The sequence below is a fragment of the Numenius arquata genome, chromosome 6, assembly GCF_964106895.1.
Source record: "Numenius arquata chromosome 6, bNumArq3.hap1.1, whole genome shotgun sequence".
In the NCBI taxonomy this organism is placed as follows: Eukaryota; Metazoa; Chordata; class Aves; order Charadriiformes; family Scolopacidae; genus Numenius; species Numenius arquata.
In genome coordinates, this window is record NC_133581.1 from 53587587 (window position 1) to 53611568 (window position 23982).

Below are 23982 nucleotides of genomic sequence, written 5' to 3' on the forward strand. Positions count from 1 at the left end.
CGGGTGTCAGAGCAGCGCCGAGCCGCCGCCAGCCGCCATTACAGCCGCCGAGCCGTTGGCCCACCCACCCGCGGCCGGGCGGGGAGGGGAGGGGGGAAGAGATTTCCCGGCATCCGCCGCGCCGCTCTCCCCCCCCGTCACCTCCTCCCGGAGGGGCAAGGCGGCGGAGTGCGCATGCGCAGGAAGGGAGGTGAGCGCCGGGGGCGGGGGAGCGGGAGCCCCCTCCCGGGGCTGAGGTGGCGGCGCATCGCCCCGGGGCAGCCCGCCGTCGGGCAGCCGCCGCCGCTGTGAGGAGGGGGAAGGTCCCGCCCCGCCTGCGGCCCGGCCCCAGGTGGGTCGGTGTCCGCGTTGGTGGCCCCGGGCCCGGCCGCCGTGGGGGAGCCTGACCGGGCGGTCTCCATCCGTCCGCCCTGAAGTGAAAAGCGGAAGCGGTGGCGTGAGACTGTGGGCGGCGGAGGTTGGGTTCGGCTGCGCCGCGGCGGCTCCGCGCCTTGGGATTGCGGAACAGGCCGCGGGAATGCCGCCGGGGCCGGGCCTTGGCCTGGTCCCGCTTCCTGAAGCGGAGTGCAAACAGCACATCGGCCTTCAAACGCTGAAGTCTCTAAAACTCAGCGCTGTTTAATTAACGTTGCGCTGAATTTGCCCCGCAAGGAGGTAGTTTTAGAGTAGTTTTCTTTAAATTTATGGTGTCTCTGGAAGTTGGCTAATGTTTTAAAGGAATGGTCATCTTTATGGTATCTCAATGGTAAATCATGCGCAAGGTGTATTCCCTCCATGACGCAAAGTTAAAGTGCACGGTGTTTGCTGTTCAAAAGTCTTTTCCACGTGAGGAAGGTTTTGCAAGAAACTACCGGTTTATTTGGTCTGGCTCAGTTTTATCTGTCATAGCAATGCTGAGTTTGGTGCTGTAGTTTGGATATGGTGAAATTACCTCAGTTGCAAAATATTGCTCTGAAATGCAATATTTACAAATTATCATCACATCCTGTTTGAAATGATTTGTAGGTCACCCATTGTAAGTAAGATAGGAGTTTGGTTTTGCCTTTCTTCAAAATATTTAGATGTTTTACTCATTCAGTAAAAAAATTGATAGTTTCCTAAACAGGGCTCACTCTTGACAGAGCTGGAATTCTGTTAATTACTGGAAAAAATAAATACCACTTGACTCAGTACTGGTGTTTCCTTTCTCTACTAATCTCTCATCAGGTGTGTATTGATATTTCAGTTGGTTTATCCAGTACTTCCTTTCTTCCCCATTAAATCATTTCCTACTAAAATTTCATCCTACAGTCTTCCTGATTCCAAACAGATTAGTCAATCTAAATCCAACTCCTTTCCACCTCACCTGATTTTTTTTCATTGTCTACTGACAGTATCAAATCATTACTAAAAATTAAGACTTACCTCATAACCAGTTTAGCCTTTTGTTTAGCTCCAATCTTATGGGACATTCCTCATTCCTGAGTATATGGGAGTTACTGCAATTTAATTCCGTTACTATATTCAGCCAGCATTTTGACAACTCAACAGCAAAGGAAAACTTTTTTACTCTTTCCTTCCTCCCCGACTTCCCTAGATTAATAAGGTTGCTTTTTAAAAATCCCTGATCCTGAAGTTGAACATAGTATTTTATTTTAAAGCCACATCGACATGTTTCATCTTTGGATGAATTATAATGTGTACAGTAATAAGATCTAGAATACAAAAATAATTACTATTATGGATAAATATTAATAACACTGCATGTGACTTTTTTTTATGAAAGCTTTGTATGTGGTCCAAACAAAAGTAGGAAGAGCAAGGATATCGATAATGTGAGCGGTCTTCATTTGCTACATACGTCTGTACGATAAATCCGTAGCCAGGAAGCTCAATAGCCTAATATATACCTCAAAAATATTTGTTCCCATGCTGTCACCTGTTTGTGCCTATACTATTTAGTAATTTTTTTCTTTTCATCAATGCTTTAATTCTCATTTAACCCATTTTGTTCTGCATTTAGTACACGCATAAGGTTCAACTAGACCTCTGCATCTAGAAAACCAACTTGTTTAGAGTTAGTGCAGTAAATTATTAGCTTATGGTTCTATCTAACAACTATTTTTAATTCCTGGTGAAGCAGATCTGTAAAAATGTAGTCATGCATTTCTTGTTTGGTAGATTTGATCTCTTATTTACATTTTACCTGAGAGCCCTAGAATGTTGCAAAACTTTGTTATAGCACAGTAACTAAAATGCTTCTAAATCTGTGAACATTGACTAGAGTGGCTTTAGCTTGAGACACACAAATCTAATTTGAATAGTATCTCTACTGCAAGAAGTCTCAAACTCAGGTTGTGTTTCTTTTTTATAATTTATGTGTCTGAGTATGTATAAATATTGGTGAAATCTGTGACAAAATAAATTAATGTCAAGTGCTTGTACCAACTGGAGGAAAAATTAAAATTAAGTTTAAAATATGTTTTATATTACTGCATGTATAATCTGCTGGGTTGGCCATGCTGGAGAGTTAAGACCTTTTTATCCGCAGAACAGGTATTGCAGGCTTTGCCTCTCTAAGAGGTCTCAACCAGTATCTGAAAAGACTGCATTTAGGGGTGTGACTCACAATCAGGGACAAAGTACTTGAAGGTGTCTCTTGCGGTTATGCTGCTTACAGAGCTGGCATGGCCTGGAAGCAGCTCCTGAACCATCATGATTTCTGTTTCAGCATTTTGAAGCGAAGGAGGCAAGTCTCAGTTTGTCTTGAAATACGAGGCTGGAGTTACCTGTGCGGGCAGAGGGGGGATGTGCCTGCTTGGGGACAGTAACGTCAAGAAGCATCTCTCTTCATGAGCCCAGGTCCTTAGTCTTCTGCGTATGTGCTGGTTTAGGAGTTAAAGCCATCATATTGTAAATCATCAATGACTACATACTCCATCAGTCTACCAGCATGAGTCAGACAAGCCAATCATGATACCAGTTTTCTCTCATAGATACTTATCTGCGAGAGATGCTTTAATGAGGGTGAGATCTAACAGTGTAACAACTCATATTTAAATCACAGTGGTTAAACTGTATGTCGTTGGTGTGCATGCCAAATTATCCTTACAGAAGAAGTACTTTGTGAAGGAAGTAAATAGGAGTGCTACTTAGTCACTCCAGAAGGTAATTGCTTTTGAAGGAAAGTTTGCAATTTTAAGACTTTTTACATCTTCCCCAAGTGATACCTTCTGAGGTTTTTGTTTCTAGAGTCTTCATTCTGTGATAGAGTTTTGTAGGTGTTTTGTAGATGAGGTATGCATGAAGCACACACTGTTGGCTATTCTGGACAAAATTTCTAACGCATGGTTGACTGTGATGAGGAGAGCTGTACTTGACAGTCCATCAGGATCTGGATAGTCCCTTCCAGTCTTCTGTTCTAAGCGCATTTGTGATGCAGATAGTTGTCCACTGACCTGGAATGAGACAGCCTATTCATTTCTGACAAACAGCCTTCAGATAGTAATGTCTTTTCATTACTAAAATGAGCAAAATAATGGCAGAGATATGAAAGGCTTGCATCTTGTCACCAATTCTCTTGAACCATTTGATTCTCTATGCATAAAAGCATTGTAATTTGTGTGTATGTGCATGGATACACACAGCCGCGTGCGTGAGAATGCACAGGAACGCACAGAAGAATTCTATCTGAAGAAACAGAGCTATCTTTGTAAGCAGAGTACTGATTATTGATCATAAAAGGTAGTTTCTCAAATAGATAGATAGAACTTGATGAAGGAATGGGAGTTTCTCCGCTCCATGTATGCACTCCACATATGCACACACATGCTTTTTGTTTATTATACTTCACAGGTCTCTCTACATCTTATATAGGCAAAACTTATTTTAACATGTTGTCTGTATCTGAAAGCTAAGATGAAAGGAGAAGAAATAAACTTTGTTTGATAGAAATAAAACTCAGTAATTTCCCTTTTTTTTGCCTAAATTGTGCGATCAGATGTTTTTATTTCTTCGGGTGATTTTTTTCAGAATTGTTTTTAAAGGAAATAAAAAATCTTACGATATTTTTAACACTGGAGTTATTTTCCAAGTCAGATCTTACAGCTATACGTGCATGCTTTTTGTAATTTTTTTTATTTGTACATCTAAATCATATAGATAATTTATTCTAGTATTTCTGCACAAAATTGTGTGCTTGTGCTGCCATTTTTATGAGAAAAATTTATGAATAAAATTTTGGAAGCAATCTTTGGGACTGTTGGGAAAATACTTACAAAAAAGGCTAGTGATATTAGTGGACTTCTCCCCTACAAATATTAACACCTGTTCTAAAACTGTGATTAATGATTGTCTCACAAATTACAGATAAAACTTTGGAGTTTTATCTGAGTTTATCTATGGTTCTTCCTCCATTAAAATGGGATTTTTTTTTTTCCCTAAATATATCTATTCCAGATAAAAGCATTTTTAGGGTTAGAAAAAATAATTCTGGCCTAAAGTGTTTTCATATGTAAAACAATCCGGGCCATTCCTAAGAATGCACAGAGATGCAATAATCATAACATCAGAAAGGGATTAACTATGTAGAAAGATTAGGTTAATAAAGGAGTAATTAGGATTAGGGGCCAATCCTGCAATAGGATCCATACCTATAAATTATTCCTATATTTTTTCTGTCATGTATTGCTTAACAGTAACTCCAAATACAACAACTCTGTCAGTGCTCCAGGTGTAATTTTACTGTCCTCCCATCCTCAGGTCCCGCTGGAATATCTGCAGACATGTTAAGCCTCAGGTTTTTACTCTTCTACGATGGATTTGTGCAACTTGCTAATTTCTGAGAACAGGACTTATGCTCCTTACCATTCATGACTAAATTATTAAAATAGTTTGGAAACAAGTTGTTCAAAACAGAGCACTATTAGTTCAGGCTTCAGCAGGACGAAACACAAAAACGAAACATAAAACTAGGAATTAAAAAGAAAAGCTGTGTATGTCTCTGTCATTATCTGTTTAGCTCGGACAGGCATGTTTTGCAGTTGGTAGCAACAAGGTGCATAGCTTTTGGTCTCCTGTGTTTGAGCTTGCTGGTTTTTTTCATGAAAATAATGGGCAACATTTCTTACGTTGTTCCTCTTTCAGACCACAACCCTTTCTTAAGTAGCTTTAGGTTTGTTCTGATCATGAGGTTGGTCCTTGCTGGAGTGCCCCATTCTGAGCTGGAAGGACTTGTTCATTCTTACCCTTACTTCTTTTCATATGTTTTGAATGTTTTCAAGTTTTGAATCCAAAAATGACTAAGTCATCTCATTGTTTTACTTTTGTTTATGCCTCAAAATATTAAGACATCTCTTCTTATTGCAATTCTAATTTCAAGCAGCGATACAAAATAGAATGGGGGAGGGGGAACAGAGCCACGCATGAAATGCGGAAGAGATTGTATAGGTGGTACTCTCCCGTTTAATCATAAATGTCAGCCTAAGCTGCCATCCAACAGTAAAGATCCTGTCATGCATTTCCACCTGGGCCCTTTTCTGTCGTAATTACCTGGTTCATTTTTTCTCAGAGACCCACTTGGGCTAGTTCAGAAGCCCAGGGAAGAGTGGACAAGCCGTGCGCACCGCTGCAGCAGCATGGACCACATTCACCAATTTCCATGATTCTTCTGTTTGAGTGAATCAGGAAAAGTGCACGCCTGTTCTACGTAGAAACTTCGTGCTCAGTGGAGGTGAGAAAGCTCTGAGACTGTCACAATTCCAAACAGACTCTCTTGTCCTGTGGATTCATCCTGGACTTCTGTTCCCTGGAGGTGCCCTACGGACAAGAGCAGATCAAAGAGGAATTTACAGAGTAACAGGGGTAAAAGCTTTCTTGCAGATGAAGGACAATGCAAGGGAAGAGTCCTCCCTGCTAGCTGATGTATCCTTTGATATTTTCCATCATCTGAGGGGCTTGCAAAGATTTAGGGAAGAAAATGTAGTCCTGCTCATCCTGTGCCCTTTCAAATGGATTATCTGTTTCGAAGAGTTGTGTGTAGGGGATAGTCAAGGCAAGAAGAGGATTTAACTCTTTGTGTCTGATATTCACAGTTAAGGCTATATTTTTGCCCAAGGGCAGCATGTCTCTTAGAAAAGCATCCAGTCAAAAAATTATATTTTTTGGTGAAGGTTTCTTTAAAGCAACCTAATTACTCCCAGGATGCTTTTCTGTGAGAACTTCTTTGTCTGTTGTAGGAATTTTCCTTTTATTGTTCACTGATTTTTGTGAATTTGGTGTGTGATTTCCACACCCCCCCCCCAATATAATTTTAAAACTATTTAAAATCATATGGTACTTTTTCAAGGACAAGAAATGCTCCTATTACATCTTTTAACATTTATATTAATTTACACTACTAATAATACATATTTGGCAAAAATTAGGAATTTTTTTTTTCAGTTCTTTAGCTCTTACAGTTACAATTTTAGTGTTTCATATGGTTTCAATTTCCTTATTGGCAATGCTTCTGAGGCTGTAGATAACACTATACACAAATTATCCATCTTCACTTAGTTTAGAAATGAATTCTCAGTATCAGGTCTAATTAGTGAAGATACATTTAGTATAGAAATCTAAACTTCTTTGTGTATGGAGTAAATCACAATACACTGAGGAAAACAAGGTCACTTTCTTGAGATCCAGGTGATGATAGTAAAGGTGGCTTTTTTTTCCGAAAATAATTAGGCAGCCAATATGAATTGGAAGTAAGCAATGATTAATATCAGCACAATATACTGGGATTTTTTTGTATTGCTGTCATGAAGGATTTAGATGGTATCACCCATGAATGGTATATAGCCAGTTTATTCAAGTTGTTAATAATATGAGGCACCACCTATTCAGCTTGCCTTTTTATAAAAAATCAGCATATGTTTAAATATCTATGAGGTTGTTGACTCAGGCACCTATTTTTGGTTTTCATATTTTTTTTTCCCTTTCCCTTTTCTGCATTAAAATACACTGGTTTTACACAGACAGCTACACTGCGTCATTCTATGAATTCCCCATACCTTTTTTTTTCAGCTTGCACTTTCTCAGAGGAGCTGAGATCTTAGGAGAGCGTATTTTGTGTTATACCCTGGTAAAGCACCAGGCAAGGAGCAACTCCTCAGAACTGGAATGAAGAAATAGCTTTTGCGGTAGTTGCTGTATTTCCAGTGCATAAACCTCAAGAGCATTTGGGCCAATAAATCTGTGGTCCAAATAGAGAGTCAGATGGAAAACATTACTGTGACTGTTTTCTGGCATTAAAGAAAATAACCCAGAACTTCTATTTCAAAAAATTACATCTGCAACTTACCTTTTTTCTGCTTGCTTTTCAAAACATGAAAGATTGCAGTTGTTTAGCAAGCAGATTCTGATAAATGCTGTGGTTTTTTTGATAGCCTTCTCCATTGCACATTGCATGTGGCACATTTATATTCTGCAGTGCAGTGGCATTGCGTGGATTAATATTTATTTAGATTGAGATTAAGCTGTTTTGTGTCATTAACATGAGCAGATTTCTTCTTAGCTATCAAAGACCCACAGTTAGTTTTGATTAAGTGCAGAATCTCCCTTTCACATCAGTGTGGGAAATTAGACAGGAGAAAATAGATTTCAGTGGCTCCTGGTCCAGCTCAAGGTGTGCCCTAATACTGCTGGTATCCAGATACATAGGAAGCTCTCATTCTGCGTTAAAGAAATGGTCACGCACTTCCCTTTGTCTTCTCTTCCTTCAATCTGTTGTCAGGATGGTATGAAAGAAATTGTTAAATACAAATCACAAATAAAAAAAAAATCTTAAAAAGCCCATAGTTTTGCTCTTATGAGCTGTATTAGCCTTATGTTTTGGTATTGGGCAAATTTCTGATAAAGTTCTCAAACTAATTAGCATGCGGGAACAAAATGGTGAGTAGATTTGTGGTTTTTGTTTACTCCTCCAATTCCCCAAATCCTCCAAGGAAATTAAATTGCCTGATAATGTGAAAGCTGTTATTTATTAGATACTTTGTGATTATTTGTGTGAGAAAAAAAAATGGAGTTTTACTTATGGGATGCATGCAAAAGATTAGAGTTCTTTTTTCTTATATTCTGTGTTTTGGCAATAAACAGTCTTAAATATGTGCAGATCTGGGCTGGCTTTTAGGAAGCTTTGATAACTCCTATGTATACTTCTTGTTGGTTTTTTTTCCTCACAGAAATACTCTTGATTCCTGCACTCCATATTCAAATCTACTGCTGAGACCAACAAAAAAGAAATGATAAAATTTTTTCTTATGGTAAACAAACAAGGTCAAACAAGGCTCTCTAGGTATTATGAGCACGTAGAAATTAATAAACGGACAATGCTGGAAGCTGAAGTAATCAAAAACTGTCTCTCCCGTTCAAAGGATCAGGTAAGTTTTGTAGTTTCTCCCCTAGCCATTTTATTTTATCAACATCTGACATCTTTCATGTCAATAATTCTGAAAACACATCAGTTCGCTTCACCGGTCATTCTTTCGTTTCTATCCATGAAGAAAAAGATTCTGTTTCTAGATTATGTGTTCACTCAGATGAACTGTTATTCTGCATTGAATAAATACGTTTTTCTGAGGCTTACAGAGATTTTGGGGTTTTGCGTATCACTGTCACGAAGATTCCTCCCCTTTGTTTGAAGTCAGAAGTCCAGGAAGAATTCATTTCATCCTGTTAATTGCTTCTCAGTAGAGATCAATAGAGAGAGATTACTCCTGCTTTGCCAGAAGGTAGTAGGGATAGTACTGACAGCTCCAAGTTTAAATAAAAAACTTAGGAGAAGGGATTTCAAATAATGAAATTACTATCTAAAACACAGAGGTTTTTGGAGACACAAATTTTTAGGCCTCTGTATTAGGCATTTTTATTTTTAAGAAGTATTGACACTTTCTGCAAGAAAAGCCATTGGTTCTTTAAGAAAAGTAGCCAACTTAGCAAAACTTTTAAATACATTGACTTGCATTGGAGGAGAAATCCGTGACTTGGGAGGTGAGTGGGGGTTTCTGGTTTGTGTTCTGAAGTCAGCTGCTTTATTTTTCATTAATTACACGTGTCCTTGAACAGTGGTCCTCACATATTTCATTCTAGAAAACCTCAGAAAAAATAGCAGTTCCTATAAAGTACCTTAGTTCACAGAATGGACAGGCTAAAGACATTAAGTGTCTCCATATTCTTGCAAGAGAATCTCCAAGCCGAAACTTCACCAAAAGAGCTAACGGAATGCTGCCATTTCAAGGACTGAGCAAAATAATACTTAAAAAAATGAAGGCGGCACCCTTGTAAAGCAGGGTATAACAGCACCATCTGCTGGCTTCTGTCTTACTGTGAGACGTGAATTGCCGCCCTGGGTCTAGAAGTCTAATACTCTTAATTTTTATATAAAAATACTGATAATTTTTTTTAAACATGAAAATTACCTTGAGGTTGTCTCTCTTGGAAGTGCTTCCAAATGAAAATTTAGGGTAAGTATTGACTTACAACGCCAAACAAGTCACCTCAGTTCTGTAAGTTCCAGTTTTTCCATTTAAAAAGCGGCAGTGTGTTTTCTGTCAGTAGATGAAAAGTTTTGTGTAATAGCTATTCTACCAAATTTCTTTCAAGTCAAAATTGTTGGGTGGATCTTGGGAAATCCAGTCTTCTTTGTGGGCCTTAGGAACACGAAAGCTCAGCCTCTTTGAGCAATCTGTGCTTGATAGTGTTATATGCTTAAATGGCAGCTGCTGTGTTTGACTGGTTTTGCTTCTGCCTAGTGCTCCTTCATTGAGTATAAGGACTTTAAGCTGGTTTACCGGCAGTATGCAGCCCTTTTCATAGTCGTTGGAATCAACGAGGCAGAGGTAAGAAATTGGATACAGTCTTGAAATCAGAACTTGTAGTTGCCATTGGCAAGAACTCAAGTCTTTTTCCAGCATGGAATTTTGCAATAGCAATTACAGAATTTCAAGGAGTTATTGCAAAAAGACATTTTAATTTCTGTGAAATAAAGAGGTATAATAGAAAGTGTATTTTTGGCTTCATTCAATAGCAGTAGACCAAATGGTTATCATGAGGCAATCTTCATGAGCCTTATACTGATTCTGCTTTCTAAATTTATGTTTGATTAAACAAATTTATGTTGGGTGAGCTTTCTCAACAAATGTTAGCATTACAGCCAGATCAGCTGTCTCATCTGCAGTGACTTCCTAACTGCTCACTGTTTTCAACCTCCTTGGCCAAAGAAAGAATTTCTCATCCTGTCAGCTGGAAAGATGCCTATTTATTATATTTTTTTTAAAAAGCAGGGTGGGGTTGGGTGGGGAAGGTATTTGCCAGAAAATTGACAAGTACTGTTACTTCATCTGTTCAGGCGGAGGCCGGAAGGCTTTAGTGTTTACATTGATTCCCAGTTCTCAGAAATTAATTCAAAGCTTACTATTGGAGACTTTAATTGGGTGGTGTGGAAGGTAGCTGCTGACCACCACAGTGTCTTCAAGCCAGGTTATAATGGCACGCAATTTTGGCCAAATCCTTTTGGCTTTGCTACACCATACAAAAATTGCCCATCCATACTGCTGGAGCGCAGCCTGGCTCTGTGCTGCAGCTGGGACTTCCGCCTGGGTAGCCATAGCCCGGTGAGCTGTACCCCTCTCGCTAGCCTGGGTGATGGTGGAACAAGGGATGCAATAGGATGGCAGCAGCCCAGGCGAGACAAATCCGTGGGGCACTGCAGTGCTTACTTGTGTGGCTGACCTGAAGCTTCTGCCCCTGCACGCTCCCTTGCTCCGTTGGGTGATCACACCACCTCTCCCTACAGTGGCCTCAACTTGTGCACTTTGTTGTAGTTTTAGTCATTTTTCATACACCACAAGCTGAAATAACACAAAGAATTCTAGTACATTTTCTAGCTATTCGTTTCATGTTCACTTGTTTTTAATTTAATTTCAGAATGAGATGGCGGTATATGAACTAATTCATAATTTTGTGGAAGTTTTGGACAAATACTTCAGCAGAGTGGTGAGTAAGACATTGAATCTATTATGAAATATTTCCTCTTTTTCAAAGCTTTAGTGAATATGTCATTTTGGGGAATAAAAGGAGAAAATAATTTTTTTCATATTCATGTTGAATTTTGAGTACTTTAGCATGAATATTACCACTGTAAAAAAAAAAAAGGGAAGAAAAAAAGAAAGAAAAAAAGAGCAGTATTAGTTGATTTTTCAAAGTAAAAGTATATGTAGGTTATAAATCATCAGACAGGGAATACCAGAAATATTTCTGTTAGAAAAGCATGGTTTTATATGCTCATACTCAGGGGTTTCTTTCGGTCATCTACTCTTAAATTAGCCACTGGAATTTTATACATTTTAAATAAAGAGGTTTTTCTTTACAGTTCTTTTTTGCTGTTCTTAGCACTACATCCCCTAAATGAACTTCATTCATGATAAAGATCGTGTAAGCATTAAGCAGGGAGCTGACATCACTCTCGCTGAACAAGATCAGAAGGATGGAGCAAATGAAACCTCAAAAACCAGTCTGTACTTGTGCTCCCCACATTGTTGTCATGCAACAGCGGATATCTGATAAAACAGCTATTATATAGATAGTCAGTTTGTTAAGGATTCAACATCGGTCATGGCTCCACTTAAAATGACACTGTTCCTTTTGGTGGAGAGTTTTTTTCTGTTTGCATGTTTTTACAGAGTTTGAAAACGCAGCATTATAATCCTGGTTAGAGCATGTGCTATTTAATATAGGGTTTGTAACAATCTTGTTAGAAACACATTTGCCTGAAATCATACTTCGGCACAATGTCAGTTTATCTGTGCTGAAACGTGTTGGATATCCCCCTCAGAAAAGAGGGCTGGGTGGAGTTTCCTCCATAGTCCAAGTGCTTGAGGTAGGTTATTACGTTGGTAATTATACACACCAGAGACCAGGATGCAGGGTCTGTAACTGGTTTCCCAGTCCTAGTACCACAGCAGACACGGCAGAGTTCCCTCCGTGAATTCACGGACATGCTTGAAAAAGTCATCTGCACCCTTCACTACATATAGATGCCTGGCAAATGTCTTAGGCTGTTATCTCAGCTAACGTCGCACCAACCTCTTGAAACAGCTGGTACTAACTATATCACTTTCTGACTGCACTCAGTTCAGAATTTGTCTCTTAAAATTGTTACGATTGCAGTCCCAACCAAAGCACTGATAACCAGGAATGGAATTTGATCCTGGCAGTACAGGAACGCGCAATAAATTTAGTCACATCTTAGTTATCTAATGGAGCTAATAGTTGCCAACCACTTCTCAAGTTTTATGTATTTTCTTCACTTGAGGCAAAGCAAAAATAGATGTGGTTCTTTTACATATAAATATAGTATATATAATTCCTTGACCACGTATATAACCCAACCACTGATAGTTGTTAGAAATTTGCTGAATTCATCATGCAAGAGGTTTTTTTTTCATTTTCCATAGTATTTCAGGTTTGAAACTAGGGGAACGAAAAGGGGGGTGGTTAAAGAAATCTCATGCCATTCTGTAGTTCTGTTTTTAATAGCATATAACACGATAAATAGCAGAGCACTGAAGAAGAGGACTGTAATTCTAGCTGGGGTTTCTGGCAGAAACCACAGAGCAAGAAAGTATAAGTTTGTAGTATTATGGATTAATGTTCAGGATTTGCAGAATTTTAGCAGAATCCCAAATTATGATGATGACAATGGAGACAGAACTCTGGGAAAGGAAAGAACATCTGTCCTGCTCGAGAAGGACATTTTGTCATCTATTATTTTTAGGCTTGTGAGCTTTAAACATTCTCACATACTCTATTTATACCTAATGGAGTTTACAGAGGTTGAATTCAGATATCAGAGCAAACGTTAACAGAATTAGGGGGAAAGCTTTCAGAGTTGTTTGTGAGATGTAATTCTGAGTCCTCTTCACTTTTATGTGGTTACCCAGGGAAAAACTCTGCATACTGTTCAGAATACCTATTCCAGTGTTTTCAATTACTTTTTAATACTGAGGAAACTTAAACTGATCAGGCTCCTAAAACAAAATTATTGTGATGGATAAAAAAAATTCAAATTTAAGAGTAGAGTCACTCAGCAGAGGCCTGTAGACTAGAACTGGTCCAGTTTGGAGCATCGTTAGACCATAGAAGTAGTAGTAATTTTACCACTGGGAACTCTGCCTAAAACTCCAGGGTTAGGCTGTGAATGGAAACCATGTTTGCAAACTGAATTCCCTCTTTCAGCAGAGACTAGGGAAGCTCCACCCCAGCCGTATAAGACCTTAACTGCTGAGGCTGTGATTAATTGTTTCTAAATCTAGACATTTAACTAAGGCACCTAAGTTAGAAGTTTGGTCATCCTAAGCTCCCATTACGGGCAGTGGAGATCGATGAGTATCTGGAGAAAGTGAGTCATGCCTCAAGTGTGCTGAGTCAACTGTTGAAGATACTCATCTCTTATGTTGACTGCAGAGAGACCACAAGGGCTTCTAACTCAGATATTTTGGTTAAATGAATAAAACTGCTTGGGGTAAATCCAGGCCAAGACTAGAAAGGAAACGATGACTATGTGAAGAATTGTATTGCTGGGGCTGGAGAACAGTTAGAAGTGCTAAGGGTCCAAAGCTTGGAGTTACCTTCCCCCTCCTAACGTATCCAGCCATGGCTACCACAGCCATAGGTATATACAATGTCTAAATTTTGCTGTTGAAATTATTTGCAGCAACATTTTAAACTGTGTTTTTATATAAATTGTAAACTCGGCATTAAGATCCTGTTTTTGCAGATGGTGGAAAACAGAATATGGGGCTGGAGCTGCCATGAGATGCTGGCTTTCCAACTGCTCATTCAGATGGCCCTGCCTATATTCAAATTGTGACTTGTGGGTGATGTCAGTGGGTTTTTCTAAGTGAAAATTTCAGAACATTAGCTTTTATTACGGAGACAGGTAACACATCAAAGGCAAAGCAGTGCTGCAGGAAAGAGCATGTAATTGTACAGACCAGACCAGAAATCTGAATTGCCCTAAAATTTTGTATCGTTATTTTGCGGACTTTCTTTATGCTCTGAAGGGACATGTAATGTTTAATGACTATAAGATGAAAGAACAAATTGTAACTAATGGTTGTCTACCTCTTTTCCTTGCAGAGTGAGTTAGATGTATCCTTTTCAGTATCAGAAATCCATTTGTCTATCTGCTTTTGGTGTATGTTCCAGTTCGTACGGTCTTCATAGCACTGACTGTCAAACAAGCAAGGCAATGCAGAGGTTTCACAAATTTTGCACCTACAGTAAGTAGCAGCTCTCTGAAAGCATGGCCGATGTTCACGAGGGTCACCTGTTGAAATCCTCAATCATTAAGATAAGCCTGGTACCATTTAAAGTAAGACAGGCAGAGCTTGCTTAGAGAGACTTAAGTACCATTAACACCTAGATATGAAAAGTTATATTCATGGGGGAACTTTAAGACTTGACTAATTATTAGTTCAGGGTTTTACTTTTTTTATTTACGTTTACAATAAAATAGATATTGAAATGACTGCAGTAATAAGAGCTGAATGTTACAGCTGTGTCTTGAGTCAAATAGTGGTAGCATCATTGTAAGATTAGGTTTGTGCTTTGACCTTGCTTCATGAAAGTCTAGGTGAGTTTTACTCTATCAATGGAAAGAGAGAAAGGCCTGGGAGGAAGAAATTTAGGAAACTAGGCATTGCCACAGATACTTTTTTCTTTTCCTGCCCCTCCCCTTACACAACTGTTTTTCATGTGTATGATTTGCAGAGTATTAACTAAAATAATTTTTAAAATGAACTAAAGCCAAATACAAACAATTAAGCACAATTAGTAAGTACATAAAATACAATACTGAATTCAAAGAAAATGAATCCAGGAAAATGTAGCACAAAACAGTCTTCCTCCTCAGTTCTTCCAATCCCACTGCCTGCTAGCTCTACTCCAGCGATCCTTATGCCTATGGTGGTTGTTGGTTAAATGCAGATCTACTGGTAGAAAGAATTTCAATTATACACCTGAAATACCAGGTTGTCACACTGGAATCAAAAGTAATTTAGTTTATTTACCTTATTTAACATATGAAGAACATAGAAATATTCTGTGATTTTTCTTGTAATTGTTCTTACTTCTTTACTGAAAAAAAAACCCACCAAAAAGAAATAATTAATTTCACTTTTGTAAATATTTTAATGCTTGCTACATGCTGGAACTCTGTCTCATTTACTGAACTTAAATCTATATGCATGTATACATGCATATATACTGTCTGTATTTCTTTCCTGAAATTCACAAAATGCTGTGGTATTAACCTAACACTCCTAAATTCACTTACAGAAGAGCAATAATGAAATTGCAGCATGAAGGGACTCTTATGGTCTCTGAGTGATTGTATAGCTACATTTTTTGCATTCAGTTCTTATAGTTAAGGATTTGAACTATGTGTGCTTGTGTATGAACTTTGCTGAATTAGGGACTAACCTGACGTATTCACTAATTACACATAAAATAGTCCCCTGTTTCCACATGGTGTACTTCGAGTCTGCAAGTACCTGATTCTCTTTATCTTAGACTGTTTGGAGCATTGGTGATTCTAGACTCCAACTGCCTTTGGTCATCATTTTCATACCGAGAGGAATTTCCTGTACTTACATGCTTACAGTCACACCAGTAGCCCATTTACTGGCTGGGAAAGGCTGCTGCGTGTCCAGCAAGCTCCTGCACACAGGGCTCGTCACTCCTGCACAGTGCGCTGTCAGAGAAGCTGCTGCATTATGTGCACGTTTGCAACGGGTGTGATACGGTGTCTGAATGAGCCCTGTAGGAATTCATCTTCTACATGGGTCTCACCTGCATGAGGGTGTGAATATAAATATTTGGAAAACAAGAGTGTGCATTACTATCTTATTTGATAACACTGGAAATAATATTGGAAAAGCTCATGTCTCATATGTTTCTCCTCAACACGTATGACATATGAATGACATACATAATTTTTCCATTCAGAAATGTACTTTCCTATATTATGCATTTCACGAACAATTTTAAAATAAAACATTTTATTTCTATATATGTACAAAGTAACTCTCCCATTTAGGAAAAAGAGCGTTTCATAAGTTGAGAGGATATGTAAAGTAGTTGAAATGAAGTTAGAGACCCTCAACCTTAAATGTAAAGCAGAGGTGTAACGATGAAGAAGGGGGCTGTTCAGGGTTGTATTTGTTTTTGACAACAGCTTGAATAGCTGGCCCAGAAAAGCAATGTAAGATCCGGACTGCAAGTGTCTTAGACAGATGTTAATGCAGCGCAAGCAACAATCCATCAATATGACTTTCATAGTGTGTAAAATGATATCCTCCACCTGGGATTAAACCATTTCCTTTGCCAAACAGGCTTAAGCTAACTCTTGCATTCAGTACAGTTAGCTTGAATGCAAAGTATCTGATGGAGGAAGTACTGTCCGAAGGTCTCTGACAGCAAACACCAAGTAGTATTTACAGAATTTTTGTATACAGAGTATCTGGTGGGTTACTGTCTCCATGCTATTATTTTTGTGTACAGATCCATTGGAAGTTTATTTCAAAAGCGATAGTGGCTGTTCTATATAGCAAGTAGTGTTTACTAACATGAGAAAAATAGTAGGAAATCACATGAAACCAAAACCCATGAAAAATAGATCATAATCATTAAAGGCTATTCACTCACACAGAGCAAACCCCAGCTAAAGCTAAAGGCTGAGACCATCACGCAGTTGCAGTGGTCCCAGAGCCCGTGTTAAGCCTGCGGCACGTGCACCGATTGCTAAAGCTTCCCCGGCCGCAGCGCGGGACCCAGTGTTCCTGGCAACGCAGCTCCTGCTAATGTGGGACTCCAGCTTTTATTTAGGCCCAAACACCCGAATTGAGGCGGGGCAGCGGCACCTGGCCCCAGCCGGCAGCCAGCTGCCAGGAAGGGCACCTTGTGCCCAAGGCAGAGACTGGGTCCAATCTGAATCCTGCCCAACAGGATTAATACATAATATGTACGTGTACATATGACATAGGTGTGTGTGATGCTAAACAATTGCAAAGTTATCTCATGCATACTGCACAAATGAGCACTGATTACCTACTGCCCAACTGAGTAACTTCTTTAACTCTATAGTAGCCACAGTTTTTACAGAAGCTTTTGTGTGTGAATTGTGAAGCATTTAGCCATTGCAGGATGTCCACTTTCATTCCAAGAGTCAGTAACATACCTAAGGGTACCTGTAACAGAATGACATAACATTTCTAGAGTTGTTTGGTTTGTTTTTAGAATATCTGTAAGTTGTGTTGTTGGGCCAGTTCAATGAACAAGCGCTGAAATTGTCCCAGGGGTGCGGCTTCCTAACGTGTTGGTAGCATTAGATGGGCCTCACTTCTGTGTATGAAATAAGTGGGTGGGATTTTTGGCAGCTCTAAAGCTCCAGCTTGGATGGTGTAGGAGCTACTTTCTTGGTGCGATGATGACAAAAGAGGCTATAAAAATGCAAGTGTTACCACAGCAGCTTTGTAGGGAACGATACGCTGGTAAAGATGAGAGTTTCTAAAATTACAAAAAGTTGAGTTTTCTATTGCTCGAACTGGTGAAGCAAAGCTTACTTAAAGACACATTATTAACTTACGGAAGAAGCAGATACTTACGTTCCTCTTGTGGGAGGGGAGGGGGAAGACAGGGTGCTCTAGGACCAAGCATTTGAAGAATGTTGTTTTGATCAAAAAAAACCTACTACATTCCATTGCAACTAGCTGCTGCTGCTCCTAGGACAGATAAAAAGCTTTGATACAGGGAATGCTTCATGTGCATCAACTGTTTTCTTCAGTCCCCCGTGGAATAACACTTTCAGAATACAGTGCATTTATGTAGTAAGGAAATTGAATGATGAATTTATTCTGAGACTTTATAAGGATACAGTTTAGTTTGTACTTTAAATAAGTGGGTAAAATGGAAGCCTATAAGGATTAGCTTAAAACTGTTGTTCTAGAATATCACAGAACTTGAAGATACCATTTGTCTCCTCATTAATGTCAGCGTGGTCGTTTGAGGAAGAAAGGGTCAGAAAGCATTAAATGTGTTTCAGTGCCTAAAATTTGCCTGCCATTAGAAAGGCTAAATACTTAAAGCAAATGTTAGCAAAGATAAAATCAGAGTGTGTGACTCTAGCTTAAGAAAAGAAGCGACTCCAAGTAATCTTTAGTTGAAGATGAACGTCCAGGATTCACATCAAGGTTTTGTACTGCTGTATATTCAGTAGCAAACCATCTTCCCCATAAGTACCCGTGCTGTAATCTACAAAGCTTCTGTTTGTGCTCCTGGGCGTGTTACCTGATCACAAGGTGTTGGCTGTACTTTATCATCTTCGAAGCCTGTACACACCCTTAATTACTTGCCTGGAAAATCCTGAGATATCTTAAAATGTCTCTATATGAAGAAGTTACTTATTACATGCAAGTCCAAAATGTGCCTTTTTCCTTTCCTTCCCATCTCCCCTGCTTAACTATCTGCCGGTATAATGTTTTGGGGAAGGAGACACCAGACTGTGTCACATTTAGCTCCTGTACGTGCCATAAAAATTCTTTGTGATAGTAGAAAGTACCATTAATGTCTTTAATGAGGGCAGCCCTTAAAATTACCAAAAGCCAGCATAACATTTAAATACCAGGTGTAGGTGCCATTTACCTGCAGTGCAAGGTACGAGCAGCAGTGGCTGGATCTGTGAGCCAAAGGCAGTAAAAGGGCTCAGCTTTTGCCCAGGCTGACAACTTGTTAAGGGTACTTCCTAGCTGGGTCCTCTGAAAACTTTTATTATAGACGCAGAGATTAACACGTTTTCGTCTACATATTTGTTGAAAAGTTCCTGTTAGCCTCTGGATGGATCTAGTGAAAGTCCCTAATCCTCTTTTGTGGGCAGCCTGGATTCTTACTGGAAGCAGGACCTTAAATGAACAGCTGTGGGTGGAGCACACAGCAGGGCACACACCGAATATAGCTTTTTCCTGTTGCCAGTTGCTCAAACTGGTTTGCTTTCCTGCTTTTCAGCTGGGTGTGGATTTATGACTCGAGGGCTTTAAACCCTGAAACCTGGGGTCACTTGCCAAACGAGTGACAGGTGGGGAGGATGAGCCTCGCCAGGCTCAGGGATATGGATCCCTCCCTGGCCGGGCATTCAGAGGCGAATGGCTGCGTGGTGCGTGTATGACAAGATGTAACCATAGAGCACAGTCATGAGACTTAGAGGGAGGGGAAAAAAGCCAAGGTTGCTCCCTCTGCAGCCTGACTGTTTGCCAAGAGCAGCACGGTAAAGGGAGGTGGGCAGAGAACCGTAAAAGGAAGCCTGGCCATGAGGTTGAGGGTAGAGGGTAAAGAGTGCTTTGGGACCTTCCAAAATCAAGATGATAGATCTTTCCGGAGTGATATTAGTATCCCCCTTCAAACTGCAGGTGAAACAACTGGTTCTGGAATGGTGATTAATGTGTTACAGATGGACACAAATCACACCACTGTTTTCTGTAATGGAGTAAGCCGGTTTTGAAATAACCTGGAATGGCCCTGCAGGGGAAGCGATGGCTCATTTAACCATGTTGGGTTGGAGTAGAACAGCTGCAAGATGCTGGTGCAGTTTTCCTTTGACACGGTATCAGCTCTTTAGGAAATGCAGCAAGGGAAAAAGCAGTGCTAAGTGTGTTTAAATGTTTCCTTAAACAAGGTGATGCAGAAAAATAAGGTGGGAGTGAGAAGTTGCTGCATCATCACTGATCCTGGTTGATCCAGTCTTCTGGGTTTTAGAACCTTGGGACTCTCAAAGGAAGAGGAGGGCCTGGCCAGACAGGAGCCCCTGCTCCACTGGAGCACTATGAACTGGGAACTGGAGCACTATGAATCAGTGGTAGAGTGTAAAAATTACAAGCCAGGAAGAGTTGGCTTTATCACTTGTTGAAACCGGAATGGAATGTTATCTAACTTCGTTAGCAGATCCCCTTGCCCTGTACAGAGCGCTGCCAGAGGTGAACTACCCAGCAGCAAAAGAGCTCTCTTCCTAAAAATTCTTACTTTGATCTGAGAAGTTAGGATTTCTTTATTCCAGTAATGTATTTCTGCAAAGACTGATTTACTTGTAAAGTATACCACAGGAAGACATTTGTCTCGAGTCTTTAATCTGCCAAGCAAAGTAAAACTACCACCTTTGTCCCTGGAACCACAGAAAGGGAGCCTTTTGGTGTTTTAAGGACCATACTGCTCCTCAGTACAGGAAGGCATGAGACTGATTTTTTAGAAGCAATTCAGGCCTAAAGTCAGACTTGGGAAGAAGTCCGGTATTTAAAATTAGATGGTTAAATTTAGGCCAGCAAATTAGAAGTTATCTGATGAACCACGGACATAGCCAAGATCCTGTTGACAGCTATAGTTTCTCTCCCTCGCGTAACAGTAACTAGTAGTAAAGTTACTTGGGAGCTGGATCCTGCTCCTACACGTGGCTGGGCACGCCGTGCTCTCGGTCAAGCAGAATCATTTGTTGGAGCAGCGACGCAGTTGCTTCCCCTCCGGCGCAAATACACAGCGGCACTCAGCTCAGCCCAGAGCACCCGTGGCAATTTACGAGGGCAGAGGAAGGTGACAGCCTGCTGGCTGTATTCTCCTCCGCTTGAACATAAACAGGTTCATCCCACAGTTCAGCGAGAGCAAGTTCAAGCTTCTACTTCATCTGTTGGAGGGAGGTCACAGGCAAGGCTGACATGAGATATTCTGTGCCTCTTCTTACTTTAACATACACAGCAGAAGCAATCACCAAAACAGGGACAAAACTTAAGCTTCTCTGGGGGCTGGGCTGGACCATACTCCAGAACTTCTACAGAGAGCAGCAGAAGCTTCAGTAGAAGGCAGGAGGTGCAGCTGCTACCAGCTCAGTCAGGCTTGCCCACAGAGAAAGGAGAGCTGGAAATCCCCCAGAGGCTCAGCCTCTGTCCTCTACAGGTTTCAGGCTGGCAATATTTCTACTGTAGCATTTGAGAAGAAGAGACTGAGCCAGTCATCATTGTGACTGGGCTTCCGAATCCAAGAAAAAGGATCACAGGAAAATCCCTCTCTGCATTCCTAAGTACTGGCTTCAGACCTGGTTCTCTAGAACCTCCGAATCGTAAGATGGGTCTGGCTTTCAGTGCTCACTGCGGGGAAAATAAGGCCCCTAACTCAGATTAAGGAATTCCCTTCTCAAAGCCAAGTGCTAAAAAAACTAGGCATGGGAATGTTCAGTGTTACTTCACTTAAATCCGTATCTGGAGTTCAGACCTAAGATGGTTCACTTTCATGAGCTTGCATCGTTGCAGCTCTGGTGGTTTAAGGGGTTGGCTTCCCACCACTTGCATTTACCATCGAGGATGAGACATATATACAAATGTGTGGCTGTTGTCAGATGCAGTTCTGTACTCCCACTGTTCCTGCTCTCTGGCAGAGCCGCAGCCTGCTGTAGCTACAGCCACTGGAACTCGTGAGACAGAGCAGGCCTCTTAAACGCTGGACCGAGTTTAAAAAAAAAAAAAAAAAAAGAGAGACTTAGGCTTTATGATGCTGAGCAGAGGCAAACCTTGATGCCCTCAAAATCCTGGCACATGTAACTTCACTGATCAGAATGGAAATCCACTAACATAAATACAAGGACTAGAGCAAAACCAGACCAGTTCCTGAGCTCAAATCACAGCATCAAAAATAGCACGAGGGGCAGAGAAGGCACAGAGACTCTTATCAAAGTTGGGAAAAAAAAAGTGTTGAAAGGTGCATTTAGACGTTAGTGTGAAGTACCTCGCGAGCTCCGCTGCAGCAGTTCTCAATACACAGGCAAGAACGAGAAGGAGCGAAGTGAAGGCAAAGCTGATCTGTTGAGCCCAGCAAAGAGGATGTTTAAGAGCAGCAAGAGGCGAGGGGGAGGCAGAGGAAGGGCTGTTCACACTCTGCCCCTGTGTGTGCACCGCAGTGAGGCGACAACAGATGCACCCAGCAGGCTTTTTGCTGTGCCTATTTCCATTCCAGGTTCTGGTGATAAATGGCAACATCAGAATCTTTTTTCCACTAAGTGACCCTTGGCAGTTGTTCGGTGGATACCCAAACACTGATGTAAGGCAGAGGGCACCCGCCACGTAATACCAGAGTCAGGCCTCTGGTCATCCTTGGTTTGGGGTCTTTTGAGCCAGATGCTGTTAGATAATGTTATGGAGAGACAGACATGGTTATGGACAAATGTCATATATCACAACTGTACAAACTCATATTGTTTCAGCTTATTTAGGTGAACATTAGAGATTATAAATATTTTTAGAAAGTATTTAAAATATGAACCATTCATTTACTTTTGCTCTTTATGAGATTTATCACTAGATCAGCGACTCAACTTTACGTATCGGCATATTCCTCAAGCTATTTGCAAGCAGATCAAATTGCGTTAGTAACTTCGGGTAAGGAAAGTTTGAGAATAAAATTTTAAGAATTTGACAATTACTTTTCTAAGAAGGAATGCAGGATATTTGCATCTTTGCGTTCAAGATTGTTATCCCTTGATAACTTTTTATATTCAAACAATACATGGTGCTCAGGCAGGCAGTAAAATTAACCACCCACACCCAAGTCGTAGTTTACCTTGCTTTTACTGCTGCGTGGGGCCGTCTGCCAGGACGGGATACTGCTGCGGCTTCAGCTTCTCTAATACAAACTTTTGACATCTCTGTGGTCAGAAAAAAATGTGTCAGTTAAACTGTTTCCCTACCTCTCTTAAAATAAACAGCCAAATAAACTAGCATTAATTAAGGAATACCTATTTTTCTAAACTTTGATTAAAGACTAAGTTGCCTCAGGTTTTCTCTGAATTATCTTCATGTTGTTCAAAATACACTTAACTGGAAACGTTCCTAGATCATGTTCAACTTGGACAGAGTGCACATCATCTTGGATGAAATGGTGCTAAATGGCTGCATCGTGGAAACAAACAGGACCAGAATTCTTGCCCCTCTGTACGTGCTTGACAAAGTGGCAGAAAGCTAAGGCAGATGCAAGACGACTGCAGCATCTCACAAAAGGCGACGAGACGGTCAGGCACGTAGCGCCAGCGGTTCCCTGATGTCGCCAGACCCACTCCTGCAATATTCAAATAATTGGAAAAGAGTTCCTGTTTCTCCTACACGCTCCCTACCGAGTGGAAGGACACAGCTGAACTTAAAGTGGAATATTCACAGTTTCAGATGCAGCTTTATTGACGCAGCAGAAATGTTTCTAAAACAGTCAACATTTTTTGAAATTGGCTGGGAATAAAGTCATGGGAACTTACAGGTGACCATCTAGGTGTCACCTTGAATTACACAGCATTGTGCCACAGCTACGAGAAGACAGAAGGTATCAAAATATAAATTCAAACTGAATTTCAGTACTTAAGCACCAATTTGTCCTTTCTTTTTTATTATTTTCATACAAATGTACTCTAAATTAAAGTTCTGTAACTTTTATGACCGCTTTTAAACTAGTTTCAGCCTGCATCAAAAAGCTGGTTTCACTCTCTTTTTGTGTATGTCATGGTTATAGAAGAAATATAAGTAACTTAAGTACAGATGTAGTTAGGATTCCTCCATACTGTTTAAGTTGTAACTGGAAGTATTTGACACTTAAATGTTATAACATTAATAAAAGATAAGTAAAATAAAAAGCTTCATCATCTTTTATCATGTCGGCTTCATAAATTACACAAGATCTTTCCTATTTTGGCACTCCAGTGTATTTTCTTTCTCTCGTGTATTCTGTCCATGCATTATGATCAAAACGTTTACGGAAGATGAATAACACAAGATGTGCAAGTTTCTAAACAAGTCTTCCTGCTTGAGTAGGAGGACGTAGCTACGCTGTTCCCAGGTGCACAGCATGCCCATTCACACCTGCCTGCTGCGCTGGCAGTCACCAGAGAGT

General features: G+C 40.3%; 1 protein-coding gene across 2 annotated transcripts; it reads left to right on the forward strand.

Annotated features, from left to right (window-relative positions):
- Positions 1 to 157: 157 nt before the first annotated feature.
- AP4S1 (adaptor related protein complex 4 subunit sigma 1) lies at positions 158 to 23715 on the forward strand. Of its 2 annotated transcripts, XM_074149351.1 has the most exons (7): positions 158 to 190; positions 5549 to 5710; positions 8202 to 8399; positions 9771 to 9857; positions 10945 to 11013; positions 14158 to 14181; positions 22942 to 23715. In XM_074149351.1, exons 3-7 carry the CDS (start codon positions 8262 to 8264, stop codon positions 23068 to 23070), a joined length of 447 nt encoding a protein of 148 aa, XP_074005452.1. In that variant the 5' UTR covers positions 158 to 190; positions 5549 to 5710; positions 8202 to 8261; the 3' UTR covers positions 23071 to 23715. The 2 variants fall into 2 exon arrangements, with proteins under 2 accessions (XP_074005452.1, XP_074005451.1); XM_074149350.1 differs by lacking the exons at positions 158 to 190; positions 5549 to 5710 and having other exon boundaries at positions 8262 to 8399; positions 14158 to 14169; positions 22942 to 23709.
- Positions 23716 to 23982: the final 267 nt, after the last annotated feature.

What these genes read in the sequence shown, in the direction of transcription:
- AP4S1 (XM_074149351.1), top strand. Translation starts at nt 8,262, where the DNA reads ATGATAAAATTTTTTCTTATGGTAAACAAACAAGGTCAAACAAGGCTC. An exon ending in TTGGAATCAACGAGGCAGAG is followed by an intron (nt 9,858 to 10,944) that starts GTAAGAAATTGG and finishes ATTTAATTTCAG; the next exon opens with AATGAGATGGCGGTATATGA. An exon ending in AGTTAGATGTATCCTTTTCA is followed by an intron (nt 14,182 to 22,941) that starts GTATCAGAAATC and finishes AAACGTTCCTAG; the next exon opens with ATCATGTTCAACTTGGACAG.